This window comes from Antechinus flavipes, chromosome 5 (genome assembly GCF_016432865.1).
Source record: "Antechinus flavipes isolate AdamAnt ecotype Samford, QLD, Australia chromosome 5, AdamAnt_v2, whole genome shotgun sequence".
Lineage (NCBI taxonomy): Eukaryota > Metazoa > Chordata > Mammalia > Dasyuromorphia > Dasyuridae > Antechinus > Antechinus flavipes.
In genome coordinates, this window is record NC_067402.1 from 277872987 (window position 1) to 277896487 (window position 23501).

Genomic DNA, 23501 nt, shown 5'->3' on the forward strand with positions numbered 1-23501 from the left:
TTAAAAATTTGTTTTTGAAGCTTTTTGAGTCCCAGTTCTCTCCCTTATCCTTAGTCCCCATTACAAAACCACAAGTTATTCAAAACATTTCCATAAAAGTCATTTTGTGAATGAAAACATAGATCCTAAAGGAAAAAAAAAACCCTCTCAAGAAAAATAAAAAAGAGAGCGAGAGTATGCTTCAATGCTTTTTTCGTATTTAGACACAATCAGTTCTTTCTCTTGAGTGTGGATAGAATTTTCCATCATAAGCCCTTCAGAGTAATTGTGGATCATTGTACTGCTGAGAACACAAGCTCATTTGCAGCTGATCATCCCCAAACATTGCTATTACTTTATGTACAGTCCATTTCACTTTGCTTGAGTTCATGGTGGACTTTCCAGGTATTTTCTGAAAGCATCTTGCTCGTCACTTACCATAAAAAATAATATTCTTGGGGCAGTTAGGAGGAACAGAGGATAAAGCACCAGCCCTGAAAGTCAGGAGCACCTGAGTTCAAATGTGATCTCAGACACTCTAACACTTCCTGACTGTGTGACCCTGGGCAAGTCACTTAAGCTCAATTGCCTCAGTCAAAAAATAAAAATAATAATACTCCATTATAACCATATCACAATTTATTCAGCCATTCCTCAATTGATGGGCATCCCCTCAATTGTCAATTTTTTTTATCTTGAGAAGAGAGCTGTTATAAATATTTTTGTGCATATAGATCATTTTCCTTTTTAAAAAAACTACTACTGGGATTCATCCCTTGTATCGTATTCATGTTATATTGTAACATCAAGTTCTTGAGGTTTATTGGAAAGGACCTTGCTTTTGGAGACAGCCTCCAGGTTCAAATCCAGAGGCAGGATGTTACTGTTAGAATGTTACCGATATCAGTTAGTGGTGTGATCTTGAGCAAGCCATCCCCTTCCTGTGCCTGAGAAAATCGGACTCTGTGACTTTGGAGATCCCTTTCCTTTTCCCTGATGATGCTTTGAGTGGAGACACTGCAGACAAGACAGACCACCTTTACAGCAAGGATAGAAGAATCTCTCCCATTCAGCCTTAACTAAATGCGGCAAAGACTTTTTTTTGGAATATGGTCAATTCAATTTCTGATCTCTTTATAAAGAACACAGAGAGACAAGGGCTCCTGGAAATTATATATCTTGTTGTTCACTTAAATTTCTTAGGAAAGGTCTGACCTTTTCCCGTTATTGCTTAATTATTTAATGGAGAGCCCAGGATGTCTGACTTAGGCACTAATTTTCCGGGGTGAAACTTCATTGCCCATTTAAGACTGCCCCCGAGTATCTCTGTCTTCTCATTTTCATTGCAGTTATGGTAATGACCTTGGCATATGAAGTTTTGCTGGGATTAATAACTGGCCATGCTTCAGTCATTATTGCTTAATGAAAAACAACATGGCCCTTTAACTACCAGACGTTTTCCAGGCTCATTTTTGATATTAATTTTATTAAATTTGTTCCCCAGGAGGCGGCCCAATATGGCAAGAAGATCATGGTGCTGGATTTTGTTACTCCAACTCCTCTTGGAAATAGATGGGGTAAGTGGTTCTGAAAGTCTCAGATGCAGATCAATGGGAATTGAAGCTTCTTTTTCTTTTTTTTTTTTTTTGGTAGCTATGAAGTCATTTGCTTATGAAACCCATTAATGAAATTAGCCAGATTCTGGTGACTTTAGCAATTGGGCCAAGTGGAATCAAGTTGGAGTTTTTCATTGGCATTCAGCTCATTAAGTGCTGCCAACTTGGGTTTTGCCGGCTTGGAATATCAAGTAATGAATGTGTCGCAGTGTGACCGCAGGTCAGGCCGTTGGGGCAACTTGGTTTGCCCGAGAGCTGAGTGAGATCTCCGTGGTCTTGCTTCAAGTCTCTCTCCCCTATTTCACAGTTATAAAAGCAGAAACCTGAATTAGCATCCTTACTTCATATGGTTCCATAAAAGCGATGTCTTCATTGCCAAGGTCACAACAGCTCATTGACTGCTGGAGTTCTCAGCAAAGAGACTATTTACTGTCTCTTGGCATTTGAAGAAAAGGTTTTATTCACGCATTGGTTTTTGCCTTGTAGTCAGCTCTGGCTATAATTAAAAGAGTTTCTTTCTCTTTTTAGCTCTTTATGAATACTACACATATGCTTGCTTATGTAGTTGTTCACATATATAATATATATTATATATAATAATAGTTATATTATGTATTATATGTAACAACATATCACATTATTATATTTTTATATATATATATATATATTTTTTTTTTTTTTTTTGCTGAGGGAATGGGGTTAAGTGACTTACCCAGAGTCACACAGCTAGGAAGTATTAAGTGTCTTGAGGTCAGATTTGAACTCGGGTCTTCCTGACTTCGGGGCTGGTGCTCTATCCACTGCGCCATCCAGCTGCCTCCTCACATATGTCATGTATATGTAAAGATATAAATGTGTTATATGTAAAATTATATATTTTTTTCAGATACACATATACACAGATATCAACTTCCTATTTGCATGTAAATAAGAGTTCTGAATATTTTATGCATTGTGTGGGTTATTTTGAACATTTCTTTTTTGGAAAAAATGTTTTTATATTCTTTTAAAAAAAATTTTGAGTTCCAAATTCTCTTTCTTTCTCAACCTCTTCCCTACCCACTGAGAAGACAAACAACATAATATCAACTTTACATGTGTAATCATGCAGAACATATTTCCATATTGGTCATGTCACCAAAAAAGCAAGAAAAATATAGAAAGTGAGAAAATTATACTTCAGTTTTTGCATTCAGAGTTCATCACTTCTCTCTCTGGGAGGGCGAATAAAACATTTTTCATTTTCATTATGAGCCCTTTGGGAAAGGTTTTCTTTAACAAAGAAAAACTGTTAAATAATACCAACATCATTTGCCACTGTAGATGACATTGTGCTCTCTGCCTTTCTATCAGTAGGAAGGTAACGCTTGAGCATCTCTTCTCCAAAGACAAGATAAATCATTATAATAATTTAACATTCAGTCTAACATCCTTTTGACCTCACTCTGATCCTTCCTGTTAAGAAAGCTTATGCAGAGCGATAATTAAGGGTCCTTTTCATCAGAGTAACCAGCAAAGTAGCAAATAATGGTGTTCTGTACAGCTTAACCCCAGATTTGCAGTCAGAGGAACTAGATTCAAATCCCTATTCTTCCAGTTACTACCCATGTGATCTGGGACTCGTCTGTCTGTGCTTTAATTTCCTTATTTATTAAATGATAGGTTAAATTCAATGACTTCTGAGACTGGTTTTAACTCTTTTGCTATAATCCAAGGTTCAAAATTTGTTTAAAAATCCTAAATAAATAGGACATCTAAGTCTGTGGTATCCATCTCTCATACTAAATTAACCTGGAGGTTCCGGGACAACTTCATGAGGAAGTTGGGGAATAAGGACATTTGTCCCTTAATCTCTCAGTCTGTTCCATTTTCCTAATCTGCTAAATGGGAATAATAATTCCCAGGGGTGAGGATCAAATGGACTACTTATAAAGCCTTATGTCAACCTTAAAGCACCATTTAAGTATCACTTATCATTATTTAAATATTTTAATAAATCATTAATTAATTAATTATTAGAGAAATTAGAGAAAATAATGTAAATGAATACTGAAAGCCATCCACAATTAAAGCATGGAGAGAAACATCCCACATCCCCTCCAACGTTTATCATTCTTTTTTCTGTCATCTGCGTCAATCTGAGAGGGATGATGTTTCATTACAAATTTTAGGTGTATAAAGTTCAACAAATTTTAAGTACATAAAGTTTAAGTTATAATAGTTTCCTAACCTATGTATCTTATGCATTTGAAAGCATGATTCTGAGAAGGGTTCTTGTCTTCTCCCCTCTGACAAAGGGGTCCAGAACCCCAAACAGGTTAAGAACTCCTGCTTTGGATAGAGTGGTGAAGAGTTACGGGTTAGAATGTTGCGTAGGCTCCGACGTGGAATATCAGTTAATTTTGTTGGGCTGTTTTATTAGTTTCTTACAAGGGGAAGTTCGTTATGTGGGGTAGAAAAGATCTTGTGTATGGTATTAATGGAAATAACTGATGTAAAAATAAGAGGCATTAACTAAAAAAACTTCAAAAAAAATTAACCAAAGAAATGGCAGGCAAAGGTGAAGGCTCTCTAATCCTAGTGATTTCATCCATAAAAATGGAGATATTATTTCTTGCCCTGCCTTAAAAGTTTATTATAAGGATCAAATAAGATTATGTTCATGAAAGCCTTTTCAGAACTCTAAAACATGTTATTAGTACCTCTTAAGACTGGGAGGGATTAAAAGCTCTGCCCAGGGTGATGTGGCAGGTGAGCAGTGGAGATGGGGCTGAACTGCGGATGCTTATCACCACTCCCCAACCTAGTCCATTGTTCCCTCTGGCGTAGATTCTTTACTAGATTGGCTGGTAGATGAAAAGGGGTCAGTGTTAAGGAATGGAATGATGGATTTGGCCAATGGGCTTTCTTGGACCACCCTGGCTCACAGAATAAACGTTTAATCATAACACACTTCATTCTCGATGGGGAAATAGACTAGCTTAATTAGCTTTCAGCCTGCTGCGGTAGATAGGGGTTTTATATCTTTAATCATGAACAACACTTACGGGGAGGAAGCCAATTCCATTTTTCGTGCTTCCATAATTGCAAATGTGGGGAAACTAAATGATTCTCCTCCCTTGGGGTAGCTCCTTCTCTTGGCTTCTTGCTTCATACCAGGTGGTTTGCTTAACTCTAGGGGTATTGAGGGGGCAAGATGTCCGGGCTTGGGTTTTCCCTTCTCAGGAAAATGACTTTTTGTTTTATTGGAAAGTTCCTGGGAGGGTCACATTCCCATCTCTGCTTGTTTATTAATTGGTTGACTTTGGGCCAATCAAATGAAGGGATGAGACTAGATGACTTCTGAGGTCTCTTTTAGCTCTCATTCTAGAACCTTATGGTTGTAAAAAAAAAAAAAAATTGCCCATTGAGCAGAACTAGAGAGAATTCATTGTTCTAGGTGAGGGCTTCTTAAACTTTTCCCACTCATGACTCATTTTTACCTGAGAAATTTTTACATATGCATATAGGTATTTTACATACAGGTATATGCCTATTTACATCATACATTATAGGTATTTACATTTTACACATAGGTATATATATTAAAATAGTATACAAATGATAAATCACAATTTTGCACTCCCTCCCCCATTCAATAATGAAACCCTCGTATGGGGTCACGATCCACAGTTTAAAAAAAAAGCTGGCTTCTAGGTCTTCATTGACCAATTACAATGTGAATTCTCTCCCCAGATCTCCCATCTATCTGATGGCAACTTTCATTTCTTTTCTCAGCTTGTTTTTCTTTCTGGAAAACAAGGGTCACCAGGCAAGGATTAATAGGTAGCAGCCTATAGATTAGACAGAGAAAAGGATAGATCAATCAAATGAGCCCTTTAGCAAATCCCTCCCCAGTTCTAGATAAACTCTTCTGGCCATAAATTACAGTCTACTTCGATGAAGGAAATTTACAAACTGGGAGGTCCCTACAGTGATAAAGTCATTGTCAGAAAAATGTTGTTTAAAAAAATTAAAATATTAGGCACTTGAGCTATAGATTCAAATAAGACCGATCCTGCCCTTAAGAGTTTACATTTTACAAAGATCAGCTTTTTGATTTCCATTGTCTTTAAATTGTCACAGATGTAATTCTAGAACTAAATAAATATAATAATGTAAAATAAATAGAACATAAACTTATTGAGGACAGGAACTTGCATTTTTATCTTTATTTCCAATGTTTGGCACATGGCACGTGCTTATTATTCTTGTTGAGGGATGAATTCATTATTAATAAGTAATTATTAAATCAAATATTACTAATAATTAATAAGCCAATTCTTGATTTAGACACATGAGATAAATCAATTTTTAGATAAAATAGAACAATGTCAATGATGCTGGCCAACACCATTTCTAAAAATTTGTGAATTAGAATCGTAATAATTCTTGCCATTGAATTTGTTGGGCCATTAACTGTGCTAAAAACATTTCTTTCTGAAACCTTCTTGAAGGTCTTGGAGGAACATGTGTGAATGTCGGCTGTATACCTAAGAAACTTATGCACCAGGCAGCTCTGTTAGGGCAGGCCTTGCAAGACTCCCGCAAATATGGATGGCAGATCGAAGAGGAAGGTATGGAGATAAAATCTATTGATACCATTTGTCTTTTGTACTATCGTTCTTGTGATGGATGCCTTAGCCATTGTCAGTACCTTGAAAAAAATGAAGAATGCATATGAAGGTGATTTTTGTAGTATTCTCTCTCTTGTCTCTTTTCCTTTCTGCTTTCTTCTTTTTCTTTCTCTTCTGTCTTTTTTCTCTGCTTCCTTTTCTTCTTTTTTCTTTTTTCTCATCTTTTTCTTCTTTTCTCTCTTTTTTGCTTTTTTTTTTGGTCTCTTTTCTCTTTTTCTTTCCCCTCCTGTTCTCCTGCTCCCCACTCCTTCCCTTACTGTCCTTTTTTTCAAGTAGCTCTGAGTTATAAAACCTTAGTAATGACTGCATGGGCAGTGGAATCTTGCAGTAATGAAGAGTTGGAGAGTCTTCCAATTTCAAAGATTTGGAGGCAGTTGCAAATGAGTGCTTCCCATTTTATGGGGCTGTATTAAATGCCCCCAGCCTTTGGGTTCCTCTGAAGGGATGCTTGTTATTGACTTTTCAGGGCTAGTGTGCACTATGGCTGAGAACTGGTGTGAGAGTTAGCATTTCCCCTTTCCCATCGTCCAGCAAATGGGCAGCTCTTTTGAGAGAAGACTGGGCTGTCCTGACAAGCATTTGAGGCCGTGTCATGTCACTGGGATTGGAGAATTGGATTTAGAACCAGGGGACCTGAAGTTGCCTCCCATTTCCACCATTTACCTTGGATCTGATCATGGGCAAATCTTTAATCCCAGTTGGACCCAGGCTTCTTCTCTGAAAAGGGAGAGATGATCTTGTGGATGGCCCCTGAGGGTCCCTCATAATTGTAAACCAAAGATTCGGTCACCCCGTTCAAATCCTTCCTCTTCCATTTACTCCCTGTAAAAGAGGCCATTCTTTGCCTCATTTCTCACCTAGCCTTAATCACTAAAGTGGGTGTTGCCTCAATCAAACTAAGACTTGTTTAAGTGCTTAGCTTAAAAAGGCTAAGTTCTGCCACTGCATCCAGAGCCATCTCTTGATCTGTATCTGGCCACTGGACCCAGATGGCTTTAAAGGGGAAAGTGAGACAGGTATAGAAGTCCTTAGGACAGGCATGGAATTTTATTTTATTTATTTATTTTAAAGCTTTTTATTTTCAAAACTTCTGCATAGATAGTTTTCAACATTTACTCTTGCAAAACCTGTGTTGCAAATTTTTTTCTCCCTCCCTTTCTCCCACCCCATCCTCTAGTCACCAGTTCATTTATACATATTTCCACAATTATGCTGTACAAGAAAAATCAGATCAAAAAGAAAAAAAAAAAAACCAAGCAAGCAAAGAACAAAAAGAATGAAAATACTCTCTTGTGATCCACACTCAGTCCCCCACAATTCTATCTCTGGGTGCAGATGGCTCTCTCCATCACAAGACCATTGGATCTACAGGCGTAGAATTTTAAAATGAGAAGAAATATTTATATTTAGACATCATGTAGTTCAAATCTTTGTTTTTGTAGTTGAGAAAAATTTTCCTCCTTCCTAGATTTGGGGTGAAATTTGCCCAGCATCACATAGCAAGTTAAGAGTGCAGGGGGAGTCAAGAATTAGATCTTCTGATTTTTAGTCTTTGGCTTTCCACTTGAGTTAAGCCATAGTCTTGTAAAAAGGACAAGGAATAGAGCACTCTCTCTGTCTCTCTGTCTCTCTGTCTCTCTGTCTCTCTCTCTTTCTTTCTCTTTCTCTATTTCACTCTGGCTTTCTGTCTATCTCTCTGTTTTACTCTGTCTCTGTTTCTCTGTCTCTCTCTCTCCTCCCTCCTTCCCTCCCTCCCTCCTGCTTTCTCTCTCTTTCTCTCTTTCTCCCCATCTCTGTGTATGTGAAACTCCTCAGTTCCCTGTATTGTCTGCTTCCCAGTATATGTCATGGATTCTTTTGTCTGAGTGCTGACGGTGTTGCAGAGAGAGCACCCAGCCTTGTAAGCTGTTTATTTAGCAACACTGCGAGCTAAGACTCCAGTTTACATTCATCCTCATTTGATCTCAGCTCTAAATTTCCTATCCATATAAAAAATCTTCTCAAGCTGAGGATTTGCTTGATTAATCCCAGACTTTTTTGGGAAGCTGGTTTTAAAATCTTTAAAAGATCTCTCTCTCTCTCTGTCTTTTTAAAGGTGAAAGAGCCACATAAGTACATATGGGATAAATAGAGGGATTGAATAGAATGTGGCTAAAGGCAGTGCATGTCTGCTTGGCAAGGAGAGGGCCTTAGCCTTGGCTGTGTGTCCTGATTCTTGAAGGAGCAGAGAGATTCTGAGGCAGATGAGATGAGAGCCTTCCGGGAATGAGGTCTGGGCAGTGGCAGGGCCCGCTGTGTGTGAGGAGGCAGATTAGCTAGACTGTTGTACCAGAAAGGTGGTTTGGGAACAGGCAGAGAAGGACTTTGAAAACCAAAAGGAGGTTGTTTCTTTTTTGTTTGTTGAGGCGATAGGGAAATTAGAGAGAGAAAGGAGGGGGTCAGATCTGCTCTATAGGAAAATTACATTGGCAGCCCCTTTAGACTGAGGGGAGGCAGGGAGGCCGGTTAGGAAGCCAGCGTAGCAGTGCCGAGGAGAGATGGTGAGGGGATCATAACTCCAGATGGAGGGGAAAGGCCAGATGGCTAATTCTATGACATAAAGCAGGAGTTATTGCTCTTGTAAAAGCAGTTGGGCAGACCTTTGTGCACAGGAAGAGACTTGTTGAATTCCTTTGCGTTATTCTATGGAGGGGAAAAAAATGGAAGGTAGTGTGGCTCGGTGGATAGAGATCCCTGAACAGAACAGAAAGTTGCCCATGCTGATAAAATCACAGGCTGAATCCTAGTCACAGAATTTGGAGCTTAAAGGGAGCTTTGGTGAGATCAAGATGAAGTTTCTCACTTTACAGCTAAGGAAGCAGACCCCAAATCACACAGCCTTGCCTCTTAGTCACTCCCCTTCCCCTCCTCTTAGATTTTGAGGTGGAGTAGAATATATATATATATACATATATATATATATATTTTTTTTTTTACTTGTAAGCAGAAGCAGTTATGCCCCTCTGGCACTTTCCTCATTTGTAAAGTGACCCGTGCAGTAGCTCCCAACTCTAAATCAATGATTTGACCCTTGGTCTGAGTTGCCTTATCTGGACAATTAAGAAACTCTAGATAGTTTGGGATAGAAACTAGAAGGATTTGTTTTCTTGTTAAAAAATGTTTTTTAATAGAAATTTTTATACAAAGAGCATTTCTGTTTTTGATTATTTTAGATAAGGCTGGAGAAATGGATGTTTGGGAAAGGGAGTGCAGTCAGCTCTTAGTTCTAGTGTTTGCTAACCTTTCATATTTGTGTGTGTGAGAGAGAGATAGAGAGACAAAGAGAGAGATGGAACAACAGATGGAGAGAGACACAGATGGAAGGAGATAGAGAAAGAGAGAGAGAGACAGGGAGGCAGAAAAGGGGAAAGACACAGAGAGGGAAATAGGGAGGCAGACAAATGGAAAGAGAGAGAGAGAGATTGGGAGAGAGACAGAGACAAGGAGAGGGAGAGAGACAAATGGAGAGGGAGAGAAAAATAGGGAAAGGGAGACCGAGAGGAGACACAAAGAGAGGGAGAAAGACAGAAACAGAGATGGAGAGGTGGAAAGAGAGAGAGAGAGAGAGAGATTTGGAGAGAGACAGAGACAAGGAGAGGGAGAGAGACAAATGGAGAGGGAGAGAAAAATAGGGAAAGGGAGACCGAGAGGAGAGATAGACACAAAGAGAGGGAGAAAGACAGAAACAGAGATGGAGAGGTGGAAAGAGAGAGAGAGAGAGAGAGAGAGAGAGAGAGAGAGAGAGAGAGAGAGAGAGAGCATGAAGCACACTAAAAACAGAGTTTAAATCTCACATGCAGTCTTATGTCCTTTGGTTCACCCCATAAACCCTTCCCCACCACCCACACATTTTCCTCCTAAAGAAAGATAGCTAATTTATCTAAATTTTTTAAAAATAAAGATTCAAATCGACAGCATTTAAAGTCTGAAGATCTTTTAAGCCATTTACAGTTTCCTTACATAAATTGGTTGAAATTGATCCGTCTGCAGATGAGGACATTTAATCTGATTGCTGTGAATGATTTCTTCCATGTAATTTTGAGTCTGCTTCAGAGCTAGCAGATACTTATAACCCAAATCAGTTCACCTTTCATTTTAAACTCCAGATTTGAAAGAGGTTTGGGGGTCATATGACACAGTTGCTCCTTTCTCTGCCAGATCTGACAGTCCACATTAAAAGTATTGCCCATTTATGTAACAGTTTCAGGTGCTCTGGATACTTTTCTTATGACCCCGTGTGAATTGGATTAGTGTACAGAATACCATGCTCATTTCATAGCTGAGAAACCTGCAGAATTCAAGACACCAAGTGAATCATTGGGGCAGACTTCCTGTTCTTGCTCTGATAAGTCTCTAAGTTTTCTGAGAGATATTTTGAAGATTTTTTTGAAAAATAATTGCTTTTATAATCTTAATCAGTCCAGATGTTTTTTTTAATAATATTTTATTTTTTTCCCTTCAGTTATATGTCAAGAAGATTTTTAGCATTTATTTTTTAAATTATAGCTTTTTATTTTCAAAATATATACATGGATAATTTTTGACATTCACCCCCTACAAAACCCTGTGTTCTCATTTTTTCCTTTTCTTCTCCCCCTTTGCAATTGGCAAGTGATACCCAATATATGTTAAACACGTGCAATTCCTCTATATGTATTTCCCCAAATACCATGCTGCACAAGAAAAATCAGATCGAAAAGAAACAAAATGAGAGAAAACAAAATGCAAACAAACAACAACAAAAAAAGTGAAAATACTATATTGTGGTCCACATTCAGTTCCCACAGTCCTCTCTCTGGGAGCAGATGGCTCTCTCCATCACCAGACCATTGGAAGTGGTCTCGATCACTTCGTTCTGTTCATCAGAATTGATCATCCTCTAATCTTACTGTTTTAACATTCATTTTTACAAGATTTTGAGTTCCACATTTTTCTCTCTCCCTCCCCTCCCCTCTTTTGAAGATGGTAGGCCGTTTGATACTGAGTTTTGAGTTTTTAAAAAATATATATAATATCCCAGATCGCTGGACTAAGCTTAGAAAAAGAAGATGATGGCTGGTTGGGTTGTATATTTAACATTTTCTATAAGTAGGAAATAGAGAATTTGTTTAAAAAAAAAAACTCAGTTTGTCAGGTGTTATTCCTTTTTGAATGATAACTTTTGGTAGTTAGGTCTTTTTAAGCTAAATAATTAGCCTTGGTGAGAGACTCGGAACAGTGCCATCTGCTGTTAAAAGTTGTAAGCTGAAGGGTCAGCTGGGTATATTTCAAGTAGTTATCCATTCGACCTATTAAAGCCAAAAAAAAAAGAGATCAGTTTCTCCCACTGCATCCAGGACCATCTCCAATCATCCTGATCTATATCTGGCCACTGGACCAGATGACTCTGGAGGGAAAGTGAGGCAAGTGAGCTCGCACAGCCCTCCCTCCTCAAATCCAGTTCACTTGCATGTCATGATATCGCCTTTCTGATGACATGGTCCTCTTTGAGAATGAAGGATAAACAGCAATAATAATAATAGCTACCAAGGATTTGTCTTAGAATGACAAATTATGACTAAAATGATAAATTTAAGCACAACTGAGTGGATAAATGATCAAGGACTCTAGATTATCGTATAAAAAAATGTAAGCCTGATTTGTTTTAATGAAATGACTCCGTTTCCCCATTTTTAAAAAACAAATTTCTTCAATAAATATTTGGTTAGTTATCAGTCAATTCAGCCTCTGAGCTAGAGACAGCATAGCATAGTGGCTAGAGTCTTAGATCGGAAGTAAGATTGAACTGGGTTCAAATTTCATCTCTGACTCTTACTAGCCAATCTACTTTAAATGAGTTACTTTCCCTGTGATCCTTAATTTCCGCTTCTATAAAATGGGGATAGTTGCTAAAGAGTTGAAAATTGCTCAGAGTTTTATTATAAGAAAAATTGGCCCTGAGGATTTCTCCTTAGAAAATAAATGTCATCATTGTACATGGCAACAATATTATATGGTGATCAATTCTGATAGACATGACTCTTTCCAACAATGACATGATTGAAGCCAGTTCCAAAGATCTTGTGATGAAGAGAGCCATCTACACCCAGAGAGTGGACTGTGGGGACTGAGTGTGGATCACAACAAAACTCACTCTTTTTGTTGTTGATCGTTTGCATTTTGTTTTCTTATTCATTTTCTTTCCTTTTTGATCTGATTTTTCTTGTGCAGCAAGATAACTGTATAAATATGTTGACACATATTGGATTTAATGTATTTTAACATGTATAAAATACATTGGATTGCTTGCCATCTCGGGGAGGGGGTAGAAGGAAAGAGGGGAAAATTTGGAACACAAGGCTACATAATGGGTCAGTGTTGAAAAATTATCAGTGTGTGTTTTGAAAATAAAAAGCTTTAATTAAAAAAAAAATTTCCTTGATCAAAAAAAAAGAAATATAACTTATCATTAAAGCATTCTTTCATTTGCTTCTTTTTAATTTGACAACTTCCTTGTGGGGAGAAAGTACCATATTGGCAGTCAGGGAGAAAGCAAGCTAGAAAATTCAGAATTGGTCCTTGTCTTCAAGGAGCTTACACTTAAATGTAGCTTATCATCTTCTACAGCCAGATTTACTTGTCACCATGGCATTGTAGAAAGGGACAGGGCTAGAGACTGGACCATGATTTTATTGCCACTGGAACCTCCCAAATGAGGCAATTACTTCCATCCATTTGGGTCAACACTGTTTCTGCTAGAGCACTGAGGACTTGCCTAGGATTACAGCGCCAGTATATGTCAGAGGGGAGATTTAGATCCAGATCTTTGAGGCTAGCTGAAAAGGAAAAACTTGTGAAGATAATGAGCTTCCAAATCCAAATGATCAAAATACCCATCTAGGGGAAAATAATTATCTTAGTTCAAAGATAGGTAAAGTCTTAGTACCCTTTTATTTTAAACTAGAAAACCTCTTAGTCTTGGAGTCACTAAGGGACACAATGGATAAAAGGTGGGGCTTGGAGTCAAGAAAATCCAAATTCTCAAACACTTAGCCTCAGGCTCCTCATCTGTAAAATGGGGATGATAATAATACCTACCTCTCAAGATTGTTGTGAGGGTTGAATGGGATGTTATACATAAAGCACTTTTGCAAATTGCAAATTGTTATATAAATGCTAGTGATTCTTTTTATTTCAGATAAATCTAGAGTCGCTGAATTAAAAAGCCAACTATTCTATGTCTTATTTCATCCATAGTCAAACATAATTGGGAAAGAATGACAGAAGCGGTCCAGAATTACATCGGCTCTCTGAACTGGGGTTACCGAGTAGCCTTACGGGAGAACAAGGTCACCTACGAGAATGCTTATGGAGAATTTGTGGGGCCCCACAAGATTAAGGTAAAAATCAGCTTGGTTAGCGGGAGCTGCCTCTGCCTTTATAAAATCTGTGGGAGGATAGAATAAAATTTATTTATGTTTGTGTGGTGGCTTATGGGATCTATCTCATGAGTTAAACCATCTTTAAATGGTTGATTTCTCCACAGGCAACCAATAACAAGGGCAAAGAAAAGTTTTATACAGCGGAAAGGTTCCTCATCGCCACAGGTGAAAGACCACGTTACCTGGGCATCCCAGGAGACAAGGAATATTGTATTAGCAGGTAGGGCCAAAGTCATGATTTCTTGAGTTTTCTTGGACTCTTTTTTAGGTCACATCTTTCCTCTTTTGCTCACTTGTTTACAACTTTTCAATTTAATTAAGACCAGACATGTTTTGTGCTAAGGCTGTAATTCTGTTTCTAAGGCCATAGGCTTCCTTTTGCCTTGTGTTCAAGGGGGCTGATTGTCGTTGCAAGGATAGAGTTAAAGTAAGGCTTGGTATTGCTACAGACATCACTGATACTGGTGCTCTCTGAGCTGTATTTTAATGTGTTAGCAATTAGTAAACTACTAAATGTGACTCAGTATGACTCATGTAAGGCATCATGGGGCCATGAAAATCCTTTCTAATGGCATTAAAAATATTCTTTAGATCTTCTGGTAAAAAGAAAAAAAATGAAAACATAAATAAAGCATTGTATTTTGAGTGAGGCATTTTTCCATTTAGAACTTCCCTAACACTAATTTTAATTATTATCTTTTGTTTTTACATAGATTGCTCCCTCTCTCCTTATGGGCTCACTCTCCCATCCAAGAGCCATCTTTTGCATATTTTTTTTGTTTAATGTGGTGCTGCATGTCTAATTATAGTGATCAAATAAAATAATAACAACAGTCCCTGGCAATAAGAAGCATTGTATTAATGTTAACTAATTATCATCATTGTCATTAGCTATTCTTTTTATTGTGATTATCATTTCTGTTCCTACTATTATTACTGGGAAGAATGAGATTAACAAATCTTGGAGCTAAGGATTTTTGAGCTGTAGTAGCTCTAAAGTGAATTATATGTCCATATTGAGTACAGCATCAGTATGGTGAGCTTCCTGGAGTGTGAAGTCCTCAGACTGCCTAAGAAGGGTCAAAATGGCCAAGACTGATAATGGAGCAGGTCAAAGCTTCTGTGCCAATCAGTTTTGGGATCAGGATCCTGAATGGCCACTTTATAACCAACCCTCGGTGAGAGAGAGAGAGAGGGAGACCAAGTTTTTAAAATAATAATAATATTAAATTTTGATTTAATTAAAATAATAAATTTAGATTAAATTTAATTTGATTTAATTTTAATATAATTTTTCAATTAATTAAGAAATATTTCTTCCTTCTCTCCCTCCAACTGAACAAGAAAGCCCTTGTAACAAATACACATAGTTGGACAAAACAAATTCCCTTATTGGCCGTGTCCAAAAACAAGTCTCATACTTTACTCTGAGTAGTTAATCTCTTTGGCAGGAGGTAGATAGTCTACTTTATCACTGATCCTCTGGAATGGGAATTGGACATTGCATTAATTAGAGCTCTTAAGTCTGGTACAATAAAATTCTCTTGAAAGAAGAAGACATATCAGCAAAAAAAATCAGCAAAACTGATCAAATCATGGGAAAAAAATCATTCTATATGTAATAGAATCTTTGTGGCATTTTATCATTTTGTGGCCTCTTGGGGAGTCAGGACAACTTAGCATCTAAACTCCCTCAGTATTATAAAAATGAAGAAGTTCTCACTTATGGAGGTTATGGCTGCCCAAGGTTGCAGTATAAGCTGGGAAATTAACCCCAATGCATTGTCTCAAACACCTTAGTGGAAGCTAGAAATTAACCCCAGTGCATGATTTCAGATACTCCAGTGGCAATCTGGCTGCAAGACTAGGCCCAAATCCTTAATTTCCTTGTAAGGACTTCCTTAAGATTCTACCTGTACTAGTTATATGATATTGGGGAAATTAGCCAGTTATATGATATTGGGAAATTAACCTCTCTGAGCTGGAGTTTCCATATTTGTGGAATGATGGGGTTCAAGTAGATGACCTGGAAAACCCCTTCCAATTCTAAATGTGCTCAAAAAAAATACTATTTGGAAAGCACTTTGCAAATCGTACAGCACTCTGTAACTGTTAGTTATTATTGTTGTAATTGTTTGATGTGGTTGCATTCTGCTTTGGTGGAGCCAGTTTCCATGCTGGGAATGCATTCATGTACAGAAATGAAATTGGAGATATTTGGCATAATGAAAAGTAATATGGATGGTCCAAAATACATGTATTTTAGCATTTCTCTTTGGCTTTAGAATGTTTCCTAATTCTATTTTTATAAAATCTGATTTTAGCTTCAAAGCTATATTTTATAAATAGAGGGTTTTTTTTTTTTTTTTTTGGCAACAGCTTTTTATTTTTCCAAATAAGAGTGAAGATCGTTTTCAACATTCACCTTTGCAAAGCCTTGTGTTCCAAAGTTTTTTTTTCCTTCCCTTCCCTCATTCCCCCTCCCCAGATGGCAAGCGGTCCATTATATAGAGTTTGTTTGTGTCCTGGTCATTCACCACTTGATTATGATGGAAATCGTTGGGGATGGGGATAGTACAGAGAAAGCTTTCCATTTAATTTGATAAAACTGCCATGTGTGGTTAACATTGTAATTAGTAACTAAGAATTCCTCAGTCCTAAAAACCCACTAAAACAAAGTAATTGCCTTATTTAGTCATCTCTTGGTGGATCTAACTCTTTTTTTTTCTCATTTGAAAACTTGTTTCCAGTGATGACCTTTTCTCCTTACCTTACTGCCCGGGAAAGACGCTGGTGGTTGGGGCGTCCTACGTAGCCCTTGAATGTGCTGGGTTTCTGGCGGGCATTGGTTTGGATGTCACTGTGATGGTTCGGTCCATTCTCCTGAGAGGGTTTGACCAAGACATGGCCAACAAAATTGGGGACCACATGGAGGGACATGGCATCAAATTCATCAGGCAGTTTGTGCCTATTAAAGTAAGTAACGAGGGTTTCCTTTATGTTCCTGGGTTTGCAGTTGGTGGTGGAGGCAAGCTTAGGGGCAGCTAAATGGCTCTACAGTCGATAGAGTCAGGAGTCAGGAGGATCAGAGTTCATGCTAGGCCTTTACTAGCTGTGTGACTTTGGTTAAGTCACTTAACCCCGATTGCAGGTTGGGGGAAAAAACCCAAACTAAAGAAAGCTCCTTCAACAGGAGCTAGAATTAGGGAGATGGCCTCAGACTCTCATAATCTACTTCCCTTCACCTTGTTCAAAACTCCCTTCCTGAGTGATTAACTCCTTGTTTGCTCCTGGGTCTAGACTGCCTCTCTTTGAAGTTCCTTTTTCGGGATGTGTAGTATAGAGGAGAAGAAAGAGAAAGAGGAAGGGAAGAAGGAAAGAGAGAAGGAAGGAAGAAGGAAAGGAGGAGGGAGGAAGAAAGGAAAGAGAGAGGAAGGAAAGAGGAAATGAAGAAAAGAAGAAAAAGTGAGGAAAAAGAGGGTAAGAGGAGGGAGAGAGGAAGGAAGGAAAGTGGGAAGGAAGGAATCTGAGAAGGAAAGAAAGGAAGGAAAATGGGAGAAAGAAAGCAAGAAAGGAGAAGGAAGGAAACAGGGAAGAAGGAGGGAGGTAGGAAGAGAAGAATGGAGAGGAAAGAAAAGGGAGGAAAGAAGGGAGAAAAAGCAGGAAGAAAATAAAAAAGAGAAGAGGGAGGAAGGATGGATGGGAAGTGGGAGCTATTATTTTGTTTTACAGTTGAGGAAACTGAGGCAGGCAGGAAGGAAGGTGCCTTGCCCAGGATCTCAGAGCTAGGAGGCTTGGATTTGAACTCTGGACATCCTGTTTCCAGATCCAAAGCTCTGTCCACTATTTGAAATCAGAGGACATAGGTTTGAAATCCAGACTCTGATGTTTATAACCTATGGGAATGTGATAGGTTACTTCATCACTCCTGGGCCACCTCTGAGGTCTCTTCTGCCTTTCCATCTGTCCTCCGTGATCCTAGAGGGAGGTAACTTCCTTTTTTTTTTCATCTGTGAGTCTCCCCCCCCTTAACCAAGACTGAAATACCCATGCAGGTGTGGGCTGATGGCTTTTGGAGACTGCCTTCAGTATAATCTGATTAATTAGAAAGAACTAGCTGTTGCTTTCCTGTAAGCCATCATTTACTTTTATGATTACTTAAAAGTTGGGCTGATGGAATTTTACTCTTGCAGCCTTTAAAAAAAAGAACTTTAAAAATAACATCTAAAGTGATCATTTTCTGTCGGAGGCAGGGAGTTCACATTGCCTGAAGGAAATCGAACCAACCAAGTGGAATTTTTCAAACTCACTCCTACCAAGTTGGAGAAAGGCTCATTTGGAAAAGGATCCTGGGCTTATAACTAGCAGGGACCTCACCTTCCTCACCTGTAAAAATGGGTGGATTAACCTTAATGACCCCGGGAATCCCTTTTAGCCCCTAATTCAGGTCCCTGATCAAGCACTTTGCTCTCCCCAGAATGCTGTCTGAATGTTGGCTGGGACTAAGCATGCTCTAGGCAACTGAGCACAAGTCCCGGCAGGTCCTACACCCACCAGCCCAGAGGCTAATTTACTCAGCCCTGGTCTGTTAGTTTTTTTTTTTTTTAATGATGAAACTAAGGGCCCCTGGAGGTCAAGCTTTCATTCATGCAGACCGGATCAGAGCTTCAGAGTGGACAGTTAGCTAAGGTCCAGAAGTGGTCCAGTCTCTCCCCCGCTCACTTTGGGAAATTGAGTCCCAGAAAGGTTCATGGCAACCAGGATTACAGAAACAGGGAAGGATCATAAACTTATAGGTTTAGAGCTAAAGGATAATCAGAAGTTATCTGACCCAACTGCCCATATGATGGATGAAAAAGCCCTCAACCCTTAGGGGATTTAAGAGGCTACCCTTCCCTGTCTCCCCCAAAATTGAGATTTGAACATTGGCTCTTTGATTTCCAACACAACCTTATAATAATACAATATCAGTTAAGATTTTGCTCTCGAAGTCATGCAAAAGAGAAGGAATAAATTTGGAACTTTATTTTAAGTTTAAAAATTTTTTATATTTAATTGAGAAAAATTTAACAAAATAATTAATTTTTTAAAATTATGTTTGCTGCCCATGTGGGCTGGCAAGCATAAGTTTTCTTTCAGGACTATAACCCTGAGCTCTGGCTACAATCTTTGCATAAATTAACCTCTGTTTGTCTTAAGCTACTGGGGAACGAAATGGCAAACCACTCCAGTGTCTTTGCCAAAAAACCTATGGACAACATTGGTGTATTCTGGTCCATGAAGAGTCAGACACAGCTGAACAGCATGATATAGATAATGGAGGTAGGACAGCAGAACTAAGCAGAGTAGGGATCAGTGAGAGAGGGCTTGAGGTCTTGGGTCCCTCTCACAGCATCGTTCCCTCGCAACATTATCCAAAGGCTTTTCTTTGATTCAGTGATTCCTTTGAACACTTCTTCTCACCCTCTCCTGCTTCCCCTTTCATGGAAAAAAGACAACAAAACTCAATCAGGGAAGTGACTCTCAGAGTTTTAGGATGAAGAGAATTTAAGGATGTGAGATTTCAAGTGTCTCTTCTTGATCAAGTCCATGAATTTGATTAAGAGAACTTCTCCAATTGAGAAGTTGTTGGGATAATCAGCTAAGATATGAAGGCTTGGCAGAATCTTGCCCTTAGTTTACTTAATCAGGACTCCTGAACTTCAGCTGTTGCCTAATCATAGAACATAGCTGATAACTCTACAGTGCGTGGGAGAAGTAATAGGAGAGCATCTTTGGGAGACAGCTAATGATGGAAATGGGTGTTTTGGGGGATGGAAGCTAGTCGTGGTGTGGTTGTGTCTTTGATTTATGATTCTAAACCCCTCTTAATAGTATTTTATTTTTTCCAATTACTCGTAAAGATAGTTTTCAATATTTATTTTTATAAAACTTTGAATTCCATGTTTTTTCTCTCCTTTTTCCTCAAGATAGCAAACAATCTCATATAGAAAACCAAGGATTCTTAACCTCGGGTGCCTGAATAGATTTTTAGAAATTGGAGAACTTGGATGGGGGGAAATTACATCTAGATTTTTGCTTCTAATTGAAATATATTTCCTTTCATTATAAATTTTTAAAAAATTATTTTGAGGATTTTGAAGAGTTTTACAAGCTGGGTGACTGTGGTCTAATCACTTAACCCTGATTGCCTCCAAAATAGCAATAGCAATAATAATAATATTATTAAATAGCCCATTATGGGGCATTGTCAGAGAGTAGGTAGAATGCTAGACTTGGAGTGAAGAATATCCAGATTTAGACCCAATCTATTGATTGATTAATTTTGCATCATAAAATATCTGCTATTATTATTGTTGTTGTTATCATTTTAGATTGAACAGATTGAAGAAGGCATGCCTGGTAGACTCAGGGTGATCGCTCAGTCCACCGATGGCAAGGAGACCATTGAGGGAGAATACAATACGGTAAGTCAACCCCCCAAGTTGTCTTTGCACACATGAACAGCATTCACTCCTTGAAAAATAATTAATTTAAATAATAACAATAATGACATATTAATACTTAATTAATAGTAATAATTAAAATATTTTTATTTTATTAAAGCTTTTTATTTTCAAAACATGCATGGATAATTTTTTAACATTGACTCTTGTAAAACCTTGTGTTCCAAATTTCTTCCCCTTCCCCTCATCCCCTCCCTAGATGGCAAGTAATCCAATATATGTTAAACATGTGCAATTCTTTTATACTTATTTCTACAATTGTCTTGCTGCACAAGAAAAATCAGATTAAAAAGGAAAAGAAAGGAGAAAAAACAAAATGCAAACAAACAACAAAAAGAATGAAAAGAGTGTGTGTGATTCACACTCAATTCCCACAGTCTCTCTCTGGGTGTAGATGGCTCTCTTCACAAGATTATTGAAACTGGCCTGAATCACCTCATTGTTGAAAAGAGCCACATCCATCAGAATTGATTATTGTATAATATTGTTGATGAACGGTATTCTTATCTGATGGTTTACGGAGTTCTTGGAATAACCCAGAGAGTTTGAATTTTTGGTGCTTGACATAGTGTCTGATATACAGTAAATGCTTAATAAATGCTGATTCCTCAATGGATTTCAGGTGCTGCTGGCGATAGGACGAGATTCATGCACAAGAAAAATTGGCTTGGAAGCAGTTGGGGTGAAGATCAATGAAAAGTAAGGAAAAAACTCTTATTATTGCTTCCCTCTGTAGCATTGCTCCCATAATGCAGTTCTTTAAAGTTCACTTTTATCTTCCAGAGTCACGGTTGCTCATTTTTTAATGGTCCCCTGATTGCAGGACACCCTCCTGGCCTCTGTATATGCATTCAGGAAAGAGCCTGAGGGGAGAGTTTTCCCAATCAGAAAAGGAGTTAGTGCAAGTGGGAAGCTTGGGTTCCATTTGTTTAGTAACCTGGTTTTCATATTTTAATATGAAATATTTTATATTTTTCATATACCTAATATTGACGTATTAAGGTACATGGAGACTCTTGGACCAAGTGGCTGGAGCCGAGCTGGGGTGGGGCTGGACATTGGACTGGTTTTTCACCACAGACGGGGTTAGATGTTGCCATTTTATCATTCCAGTAATAACAAGTGTGAGATAAATTGTCCTTGCCTTCTTATTCAAGAGGCGAGGGCTTTGGAGTGTTTTTTCTTTTTCCTTCTTCCTGTCCACCATTGTCCTTTTTTTGGGGAGACCAGTTCCTGCTCTTTTGGGACTTTGGCTTCCTTCTCTGAGAATTGGTCCTTTTTACTTCTCTCGAGCTATGATCCTACAATGATTAAAGCGTCCATTGAAGCAGCCTATCTAGCGTGTCCTTCAAATCAGGTTACAAATAAAATTTCCGCTCACCTGATATAATTTTATTCTCTCAATTTCTACTGGAAATTTTTTGTGATTTCATCGCTTTATTTTTATTTTCTCTTTTCTTTTTTTTTCCTTTTTTTCTCTTTGAATTTGTAGGACAGGGAAAATACCTGTCAATGATGAGGAACAGACCAACGTACCTTACATCTATGCCATTGGGGATATCTTAGAAGACAAACTGGAACTGACACCAGTAGCCATCCAGGCAGGCAGACTGTTAGCTCGGCGACTTTATGCTGGTTCTAATGTAAAGGTAAGCATTTGACCATCATCTACTGGGATTCTGTTTCACAAAATCAAACAGCCCCCCATCTTGGTGGGACAACTTTTTTCCCTCCCCATCCTAGAAGGGTCTAGCAGGTGAACTACCTTCAGAGCTGGGCAGAATTAGAGATGCTGTAAATTTGTGATTTTATCTACTATGAAATGTTTTTTTTTTCCTTCTTGAGATTTCAAAAACAATAAGATGAACTCAATTCAGTTAACTAAGCCTTAGCACTATTTCATTCCACATAAATCTTCATAATAGCTGCATTACATCAGTTTCATTATCTCCAATTTACATGTAATTTTCTAAATCCTTTTATGGCCTCTAAATAAGCTATAAAAGGACCTAGTGATCTAGGAGGTGATGTTAATAATGCAGATGGCTTTTTCAAACTTTCTTTTGCTCTTACTTTTTCTCCTTTTGGAATATATTGACATTGTCTTCAGTGTTATTCACTGCAGGTTTCCTTTCTATATTGGCAGGGATTGGAAACCCAAAAGAATAATGCCAGTATTCAACATGACAATAGCCAGTCTTTATAAATTGGTGTCCAGAGGTTGTTTTGATTTGCAATCTAGTCTATTAAAACCTCCCCAAATTGGAATTCACACAAATGGGGAAGTAGAATTGTCATGAACTTGGTTGAGATAATCAGATACTTTCACATTATAACCATGTTATAATCAGGTTTCCTAAGAAATCATAGCTCCAAATTATGATTTTGTCTGAGCCACAAAGTTTTTTTGGTTTTAATGATTTGTGGCGTTAGATTAGTGGTTTTTTTTTTTTTTTTTGGTAATGAGTAAGTAATAAGAAAGAACAGATATTCAGGGGAGACTAGAACCCAAGTTATGGGCTTTATTCACTACTGTAGACTTGAGCTCCATTGATGATACTGTGACTGAGAGGCAGTATGGCATCATGGAAAGACAATTGAATTTGAACTGGAACGTTCATGGGCCAGTCTCCCTTTTTTTTTTTTTTTTTGAGAGGAATCTAAAGAGATGGGCTAATTTTACACAAGTAGTACACAGAAGAGCTACCATTTGAATTTGGGTCATCCATTGTTCTTTCCTTGGTTCAGATCTTGTCTTCCTATGTAACTTTGGGTAAGCCCCTCAACCTCTGTGGGTCTCAGTTTCCTTATCTGTAAAATGATAGAGTTGGAGTTGATCTATAGTCCCTTTGAGCTCTATGATCTAAAAATCTAAAGTTATCCCTGCTCACTGTTATCTCCAGTCCCTGAATTTTAAATTTCTTAAAGTTCAGATTCTTCCATCTCTTCTATTCCCTTCTTCCATGGGTTAAAAATACCAAATTTGAGTCTGCCAGGCCATCCTCACTCTCTCCTGAACCACCCTATATCACGATTTTATATTCAACAAAATCGAAGCTGTCGAGATGGACTGTGTGATTTTTTTTTTCCTCATCATATTTCTTTCCCCAGATCTTTGCGGGGAGCTTCTCTGTGCTTTCTTCCTGTCCCCAAACCATTCCATGTAACTTTCCCCCCATTATTTGGGTGTAGACAATAAAGATGAAGATGCAAGCTTGTGTCTGTGTTGTAGCTGCCAGGCTGGAATTGGTCCAGTCTTCCTGG

General features: G+C 38.2%; 1 protein-coding gene across 3 annotated transcripts in view; it reads left to right on the forward strand.

Annotated features, from left to right (window-relative positions):
• The window catches only part of TXNRD1 (thioredoxin reductase 1), a 66044-nt gene that overhangs the window by 28194 nt on the left and 14349 nt on the right, over positions 1–23501 (forward strand). For all 3 annotated transcript variants that reach the window (XM_051961290.1, XM_051961291.1, XM_051961292.1), the window contains exons 3-10: positions 1484–1556; positions 6092–6211; positions 13547–13689; positions 13836–13951; positions 16482–16707; positions 20106–20198; positions 20860–20936; positions 21730–21886. In XM_051961290.1, the coding sequence (XP_051817250.1) occupies positions 1484–1556; positions 6092–6211; positions 13547–13689; positions 13836–13951; positions 16482–16707; positions 20106–20198; positions 20860–20936; positions 21730–21886 (1005 nt within the window). The remainder of the gene's footprint in view (positions 1–1483; positions 1557–6091; positions 6212–13546; positions 13690–13835; positions 13952–16481; positions 16708–20105; positions 20199–20859; positions 20937–21729; positions 21887–23501) is intronic.